This window comes from Gavialis gangeticus, unplaced genomic scaffold, assembly GCF_001723915.1.
Source record: "Gavialis gangeticus isolate Ggan-Ray unplaced genomic scaffold, GavGan_comp1, whole genome shotgun sequence".
Taxonomy (NCBI): domain Eukaryota; kingdom Metazoa; phylum Chordata; order Crocodylia; family Gavialidae; genus Gavialis; species Gavialis gangeticus.
Window position 1 is genome coordinate 167,548,885 of NW_017729024.1, and position 8,661 is coordinate 167,557,545.

Consider the following 8,661-nt stretch of genomic DNA (forward strand, 5'->3'; position numbering starts at 1 on the left):
CCCCCCCCCCCCCCGCCTGCTCTAGCTGAACCCTGTTAGGGTAGGCACTGAAGCAGCACAACTGAAGCTGGCCTAGAGGAAGGCACGATAGCATTAATATGAACGGGATCCCTGCAGTGAAACCCCAGGCTCCTGAATAGAGCTGGGCAGGAAATGTATTTCTTGTCCTTTCTAAACTGTCCCAGCTTGAATCCTCCGTGACACTGGGATGAAACCAAGATCTAGTGAAGTCTTCCTTGAAAATGGAGACCCGTGGTCCCCACCCCAGAAGAGCCAGCGCTGCAGTGGGTAGGATGCTCATCTAGGAAGGCGGTGATTCGATGCCCTGTCCACTGGGCAGTTGTCAGTCTTGCAGCAGTTCGGCGTCTATTTGTGTACCGCTTCAGCACAGGAAAGAGATGGTGCCACTGATCGTAGCTATTCACTGGGATGTGGGGGGAATGGTAGATCAGGATTTGAACCTGTGCCTTTGACATCCTAAGTGTGGGTCAGAGCGAGGAAGAGATGGAGGTTGGAAGAGTGGAAGAGCTTCATCTGTTCCAGGAGGGAGGATGGCCTCTTAGTTAGGGCACTTTTTTGAGGTGTGAGAGAGAATACAGTTGCTGGTCTGAATCCAGCGAACCTGTCCCCCCTCCAGTCCATTGCCCTAACCACTAGGCTGCTGGTTGTGCAGGTGTGGGGTGTGCTAACCCTGACCAGGAATTCCCTCTTGGAGGGACCTTTTCTGATGAAGGTGTTGGGCTGGTGGGTTTCTGCGCGAAGTTGTGGCTTTGATAGTTGGGTGTTTTCCAATGAAATCCTGTTTCCCTGCAAAAACTCCCTCACCTGTCCCAGGTAGCATTACCTCCTTCTCCCCTCTTGCAGGTGGCTTTCCGCCCTCCTCTGGATTTCTATGACGTCCTCATCCACCTCAATCCCAAGCAGATCCCAAGGCACCTGGAGGGTGTGGACCAGCCGGTGAAGTCGTTCAGCCGGGGCACGCTGAAGAGCGATGCGCCAGTGAAGACCCTTTCTTTCCCAGTGGTGGATTATGACCCTGTGCAGTGCTACCTGCAGGAGCTCAGGGTGAGTGTGGCCAAGAGCTGCGGGGGGACAGGGCTGGGTGGAGTGTGTAACATGCTGTCTTGGGGGCAGTATTTTGTGTGCAGACCATTTTCCCTGCAGGAACTGAGGGTGATGCCTTCACGCCTTGTGCGAGTAGCATCTTCCTTTAACTTGTTTGTGCAGAATTATTTCCTGTCACCTGATGCGCGAATTGCTCATAGCATCTGCAGTTCCAGGGCAGACCTTGCAGTCCCAGGACAAAAGGTTTCCTTGAAGGGTGCTTTCTCTACCTTGTTGTTCAGATCTTCTGGCTCCCTGGGGAGTGGAGCGGTGGAGTCGCTGCAGGTCATTCCCTTGCAATACTGTGTATAAGTGAAGGGGACATGGGTGTGGAGGGTCACAGTGCCAGATGGACCTGTCTGTCTGTATAGCTAATTATTGCTTGTCATCCCTGACTACATGTTGTAACGTGGGCACCCTGCTGGAAGACAGCTGCAGCTTTTCCATCCTGGTTGTTTCCTTCCACTAGGAAAATTTGTGGTTCCCGTATGCTAATTATTGCAGAAACATCTATGTCCAGCTGATGGGATCTTGGCAGGGCTGGCCTATCTTGTCCTACCTCAACAAACAGCCTGGCTTCTTCTGGTTGTGGGTGGCTGAGAGGCAAGGATGTATTTTGGGGAGGTCCTTGGAAGGAAGTGTTTCTTTTCTGCATAAAACACCCCCTGCTTAGTGGAGCTGGTTATAGGTGCGAAGAAATCTTGTCTTGCTCTTGTGTTTGCAAAACAATTACCATATTTACTGCCACACCTTATGCCATACCATATTTACTGCCATATCTTATGCCATTTACTATCATACCTTACATACCCAAAAGTTGGGGTGTATATTTTAAGCAGGGAAGCTGATTTTTCCTTTGCTGGACTAGAAGAAGTGTATAATAGAGCAAGCAGACACTGCGACTCATGGCCACCAAGACGGCTGTTGGTTCCTCGTGGGCTGGAAACAGCAGGCGTGGAGTCCAGTGTTAACCCTCTCACAGCTGCTGGTGGGCCAGTAGCTTTAAGCTGAAGTGTCATTGAGCTGGCTGAGGGCGAGTGAGCTGCTGCATGCAGTCTAGTACCTTGCTGAGGCTTGTGGCATGGAAACAACGCTTTGCTATATACAGGGACTATATGAAGAACTATTTACAGTAAAGAAGTAACAGTCTTACTGCTGCCCTTTCAAGGGCCTGGGGCCTAGCATTGTTGTTGTCCCAGATTGTCTCCTAGGATGTCACATTTTCTGGACACTGTATTTTCAGGAGGACTTACTCTGTGTCACATAGCCGCAACCCCGTATCCCGTCTTCCAAAATAAGGGGTGTCTTATTTGGAAGCATGTGGTATGTGAGAATATATTGATCCATGATTTTTGATATGCGGACACATGTGCTGATGTACGCACACACACATGCGTACACACGTGCACACATTCATGCATATCAAAACAGCTTGCCACACACGTGCACACACACACCGAGCCTGCCACACGTTCCCTGTAGTTAACCACAGCGACGAGGATGCTTGTTAATCACTCTACTTAGTCTTTGTCCTCCACTATGTGCAGTGCCATCCTAGGAGCTCCAAGGGAAGCAACCAGAAAGCCTTTTGCAGGAATCCTTTGCTAGACTAGAGTGCGCCAGGAAACCCGCGGTAGGTAGCCATCCCTGGCCTGGCAGAGAGATGTGCCAGTGGGGCTCGTCTTTGCTGCAGCCTGAGTTGAGTCAGTGCCTGCTTTAGCAGCCTCTGCTTTTTTTGGTTTAATGCAATCAGACAAACTTTGCTGCCTGCCTTGTTTTTGAGCCTGGGCACACTCAGCTCTGTAGCAGGCTCGCAGAGCTCTGGAAGGAGGGTGCAGTCACTTGCTCAGTGTGGGTGTTGGCTTTTTAACACTAGCTCTCCTGCATTTTCTAATTTCTTGGATATTTTAGCTCTCTTTCCTGGCAGAGTGCAGTCCTAGGGACTTTTCCTTCTCTGAAAGGCCCCGTGATGCTGAGGCAGGCCGTGGCTTGGCCTCCTAGAGCTGCTGGCTTACTTTGCCCCCCCCTTTCTTGGGGCAGGAGATCTTGCCTGTGCCCTGTAACCTCTGTGCATTGGGCAGTAGTGTGATTATCCTACTGCCGAGGGCCGTAAACAGTTAATGGCAAATGGAGTCAGTTTGACAGTGTTTTAAATGAGCAGCAGCAGTTAATTCTAACAAGGGTGTATAGAGGCAGATTGCCTAACGACAGCGCTCTGCACGCCGAAAGCGTGGAGCAGACACTATGAACATGTTTCTTATTGACGGTGTAGCAATGCTTGTAGCGTGCTTTCCAAGATGCTTTTTGCAAGATGCTTTTCAAGCACAACTGCAATGAGATGGTCCCTGCCCCAGCCGGCTCCATCTAACAGCAGGCCTGAGACAACAAGTGAGAGGTGCAGCCGTAGGTGGGGGGAGTGAGAGGATGGGTGTTTGCTGATTAGAAAAACAAGGTTGCACGGAGACTAAATCGCCAGATGTGCAGCTGGTTGCAAAATGGGTTTCCTTTGCTTCGTCAGGAAATTGAGGCTTTCTTCAATATAGCAGTTTTTTTCCCCCTGCCAGTTCATCTGATACAAGTTTTTCTTCAGGGAGGAGATCTGCACGGACCAAACCCCGTTCTCTGTGGATTGTCCCAGCTCCAGCAGTACAGCAATGAGTGGCTCGAGTTGTTTTTTCCCTCCCCGATGTATTTTTAGGCACCAATTCTAAAGCCAGTTCAGCAAGACTTGCCCCGACAGGACCATTGCGAGTGCCAAGCCCATCAGTGGCACGAGTTGGCAGGTCTCAATCTGCTTCTACCCCACCTGTCCAGTCATTTTGCCTTCTGTTTGATTCCCTCCCTGCTGCTCTGGGTCAGGTTCAGATGTCCAGACCTGGGTTTTATAGCTCTGCATCTTGCTGCGTCTCCCTGCTTAACCACCATTTCTCTTACTAGGCCCCTCCAGCCACCCAGTCGGCCCCTGGGGTGGTGCCAGCTTCCTCTGCCCGTGTCTCCCATGCTTGTGTCTGTATTCAGACGACCCATTCTGGGTTGCAGTGTTACATCCCTGCCATAGTGCTGCTGTGCTGCCAACAGGGATTGAGCCCATTGCGCACTAGGAAAGTCTGCTGGTTTGAGCCCCTGTGAGCATCAGCCCTCTTGTTGGGAGGAGGCATCCAGTAGAGCTATGCCCTTGCTCCCATTCATAGCAGCCGGACGATTAGCACGGGCTGTCCCAGCCCATGCTGTAGCTCAGTGCTTCTCAACCAGGGTGCCAGGAGAGCCTTTCAGGGGTGCCACAGGGTACCACGCCATGGTAGCCCTGTTAGGTGTGCAAACGTGATTCACATGTTAAACCCAGAGCTTTCAAACAGAAATCCATAGCTAAGGTCTTTTCTTTGCAACAGAAGAACAGCTCTGTTGTTTTTCTGCAGTCAAAAAAAAGAGTGAAAGCTAAGAGCTGATGCGTTAATTCTTCCTTCTTGGTGCAGCGTCACCTGGGATGTGTCTGGATCCCGTAGGCTGGGAAGAGACCTTGAAGGTCATCTTGTCCAATCCCTGACTCACGCTTCACTGAGATGTGAACTCACAACCTGCAGGCCCTCCGGCTGACTTTGAAGCCGTGCGTAGCTTTAAAAGCAGAGACATCCCTGCTCCTGAATGGTCCCTGTTTGGCTCTCCCCCCATGCAACACGGCTCGTGTCATTCAGCAGCCAGCCCCCGCTCACCTGCCGTGCCGGGAGTCCGGCCTACGTGGGTCGGGGGGATCACGTGGTGGGGCTTAGGCATCTTTCTGCACACTCTGCTTTTGAGCTCTCGTTCCAGGCGGCCACTTGAGGAGGCTGGGCGAGGGCTGGGCACGGGGGTTGTTATCGAAGCATCGGTACAAGCCCCACTTGGCACGTCCCCGGCTTTAACGGCAGACTTGTCAAAGGAACCGTGGTACTTAAATGCTCCTGACCTTGGGTGGCGCGTTGCCAGGGAAGAGCCATTCATTGTTGCTTTACAATTGCATCCCAGCGTACCTGGGCTGTGTGTGTGGGAGGCTGGTGACAGGGGAGGAGGAAGTGCAGGCAGGCGCTCCATTAGCTTTACTGTGCACAGAGGATGTCTGACGCTCTGAGCTGGCTTCCCTCGTCCCTCGCTTGAGAGCAACCCGCAGAGCAAAAAGGAAGTTTCTCGCCTTCAAGGAGTTGCTCACAAGAGTTGGAAATTTGTGGGCTACCGGCCCAAAGCACGGCACACAGGCTGAGCGCCTGCCGCAAGGCTCTGCAGGAGGGGCTACTGCAGGGGTGGCCGCACGTATGTATGTATGCGGCATACATGCCACAAGTGACATAGGCACTTGTGTGGCATGTGGCAGATCGGGAAGGGGACAGGCAGCACAGCATTAAATAGGCCAAGGAGCAGGAAACAGAGCAGCCGATTGGGCAGGGAGGAGAAAGCAGAGCAACCAATTGGGCAGGGAGCACAGGGCAGGAAGCGGAAAGCAGAGCAGCTGATTGGACAGGGGAAAGGGATCAGAGTGGGAGGGTGTGGGGCTAATTTGTGGCACTTGCCAAAAAGGTTGGCGCCCCCCATGGCAATTGGACCTCCACATTGTTAACACAGGTGTGTGGTCCACACGGACTCTGGCACCCAGCATGCAGTGCACCAGTTTCTGCCCTCCCTACTTTTAGCAGGAGCATTGCATGCTGGGACTTGCGGTCCCTGCAGAGCACAGCCCTCAATGAAAGATGTTGCTCCAGGGCAGAGAAGGCAGGTCAGGGTGCAGGACGATGAAAACATTTAATACCAGTTTCAAATTGTGCTAGTTGACGGTGGGTCACACTGGACTCATGCCCTTCCTGTCTGTTCCTATCCCGGTGCAGGTGGAGCGTTAAATCACTATTTTTAAACCTCATTCATTGAGATTTAAAGTTCTAGCAGTTTAGCTCCATTTCTCCTGGTATAAATTGATCTGGAGTAGGGTTTGTCAGATTCGCTTGCTGCTTTCTGACCTGGCTGCAAATACTTCCAGTGTTGGCTGCATGCTGTCAGGAGCCAGGGAGAAGGCCCTGATCCCTTGCAGCTCTTTGCTGGCTGCATTTGTCCCTCCCCTTTCCCTCATGCTGCAGGGGTTTCCTTCCTGTTGCTGCTTCATAGCAAAAATGATCACAGCAGAATTGGCCCGTGGTTAGTCTTGCCTTTCCCTGTGTGACCCTTGTAAATCCTCTTCCAGGAAGCCTTTGATGACTTCGCCCTGTTCTTCTATGATAAGTACGGCGGGGTGGTGATTGGTGTCTTGTGGAAACCCTCCAGCTTCGAGCCGCAGCCTTTTAAGGTGAGTGTTTGCCCCTCTGCTTTGAGTGCCTTGTTGGTGGGGAGGGGGGTGGTAACAACACATGGCTCTTGGAAAGCTCGAAGTCTATGACAGGATGTTAGTAGCCTTACCCTCCTTTTTTTAGATGGGGAAACTGAGGCACAGGGGTGACATGGCTTGGCTAGGGTCACCCAGCTGCTGGCAGAGCCAGAAATGGACTCCAGATTTCCTGAGTCCCGGGATATGGACAGACAAGCAGATTAGACCAGGGAAGGAGACTTGCTATGCACAAGTGACCTGGTAATTCTTGAGTGTGTCCACTCTATCCCATGCTACGTGGAACCTGAGCCACGGTATTGTGGAGGCTGTTTCCCTTAGGGGTAAATGGACCTGGTTTGGCTTCCACTTAACATGGGATAGAGCGGATACAAGACATGCAGATCAGCTGATGTGTCCAGGGTCATCTCTTCACCCCTCTTCTAGCTTCGTGTAATCTGCTTATCTGTCCCGTAATCTGTTTATCCGTGCCCTCTCTCCCACCCCGAGCTCTGTCTGCTATGTCATACCGCGTCCCCTCTACTAAGAGTAGCGTGCGCATCCTCATTAGCCCTTTTGGCAGGAGGGGAGAATGATCTTCAGTTTCTGCTGGGGAATCTAAGAGCCCCATTTTCAAAGAGCTTCTGGTTGCTCTAGTTACCAGCTTCAAGGGATTTGCATCTCCCACTGAGGTGTCTCGGAGGCAGCCCAGGCTTCCCAGGAACCACATAGAGTTTGTACCACGTTAATGAGCAAAGACTTTGGGGGCAGGGGTATGGATCGGAGAATCCCTGGGGAACCGTGCGGCTAAGCTGGAGCTGGATGCCTGGGTATAACTGATGCTGCTATATATGAGGAACTCATCAGCAGTGCAGGAGCTCTGTGACTAGTAGGCCCGTGCTGTCATTGACAGCTCTGTATGGCTGGGGTGCTGAAACGTGGCTACTCACTGCATTGCATGCCCAGGTCTCTACCCATGTCTGGGAGCTCTCTTGCATCTTCCATCATGCACGTATAGCTGCCCTAGGGCATGTCCCCCCCCTTTGCCTTCTTTCCTCGCAGTGGGCCCACGTGGTGACTTGTGGAAGGGCCACAAGTTTTTTGGTGGGCCACGCTTTGCCGAGGGCACTCTGTCAGCCCTGCAGTTCACAGCAAGGTGTAATATGTGGTAGTGCCAGCTCTAACAGAGGGAGGTCTCCAGAGGGAAAGGGGAGTGCTCTTGCAAGGGGGCAGCTTGGCAGGGATGTGCTGAGATCCCAGAGTGGGAGTGCTCAGCTGGTTGAGCCAGGCTTGCTGCAGAAGATTTTGCTTTTGAAGAATAACGCAGTGTCACTGGGCACAAAAGGCAGCTGTGGGTTAGCGCAGCCCCCGTTTCACCCCTGTGTGCGGTCCTTTTTGTGTGTTACAGGTGTCCAACATGAAGGGAAGAATGATGGCTGCCCGCGGCAATGAGCCGGTCACCATCCCCAACGTGGAGGCTATTCTGGAAGACTTCGAGGTTTTGGGAGAAGGCTTGGTCAGGTCGGTGGAGGCTCGGACCGAGAGGTGGACCATCTGAAACCAGGCGGAGCTCTGGTTGGACGGACTTCTCCTGTGGTACGGGGTGTACTCCCGTCCATAATCTTTCCTGCCATCCATCGGTTGTGGGGAAGGGATTTCATTACTCCAGAGCAGCGTCTCTCAGCCTTGTATCCATGTCTGATTCAGATAAACATTTCTGCCCTTGAAAAGGGACCATATTTTCTAGAGAAAATCCCCCACCCCCCTCATATTCTTTTCCAAATAAAATCCAGGTAAGATGAAAAAGTTCCTGTTCACTTTGAGGAATGAAGCTTCGTTTCCATACAGTCTCAGTGCCTCAGATGCTTGCTGGACTGTCAAACGAGAAGACTTCTTTAGTAATTGGGAGTATTTGTACTAGCTGATTTGATTTTTATTGTAACTGGTATCAAGAAAATGTGGAGAGCCCTCTGCCGTGAGATACGGTGAGCGTCTATCCATAGTTGCTACTGTATTGAAAAGATAGGGAATGAGATGAGCATATATAACAGGGAATGAGATAGAGAGGTAGACCAGGCCGCCTGTTTTCCTCTTCACTTATGCTGTGTTTTTTTTTGTCCCTTTTTCTGTCACATAACTTGTGAATTTGAGGAAACCCTGTGCCTCTCGAGGAGCAGTCAGAGGGTGGACTGCATTGCATCCTGAGAGAGGTAGTTCAGCCAGCAAAGCTGGCTTAC

At 51.9% G+C, this 8,661-nt stretch overlaps 1 protein-coding gene across 1 annotated transcript in view; it reads left to right on the forward strand.

Moving 5' to 3' along the window:
- NOL6 (nucleolar protein 6) overlaps positions 1-8,418 on the forward strand; it is a 61,624-nt gene extending 53,206 nt beyond the window's left edge. The window contains exons 24-26 of the mRNA XM_019518088.1: positions 865-1,065; positions 6,308-6,409; positions 7,833-8,418. Of these exons, the coding sequence (XP_019373633.1) occupies positions 865-1,065; positions 6,308-6,409; positions 7,833-7,982 (453 nt within the window). The 3' untranslated portion in view covers positions 7,983-8,418. The remainder of the gene's footprint in view (positions 1-864; positions 1,066-6,307; positions 6,410-7,832) is intronic.
- The last annotated feature ends 243 nt before the right edge of the window (positions 8,419-8,661 follow it).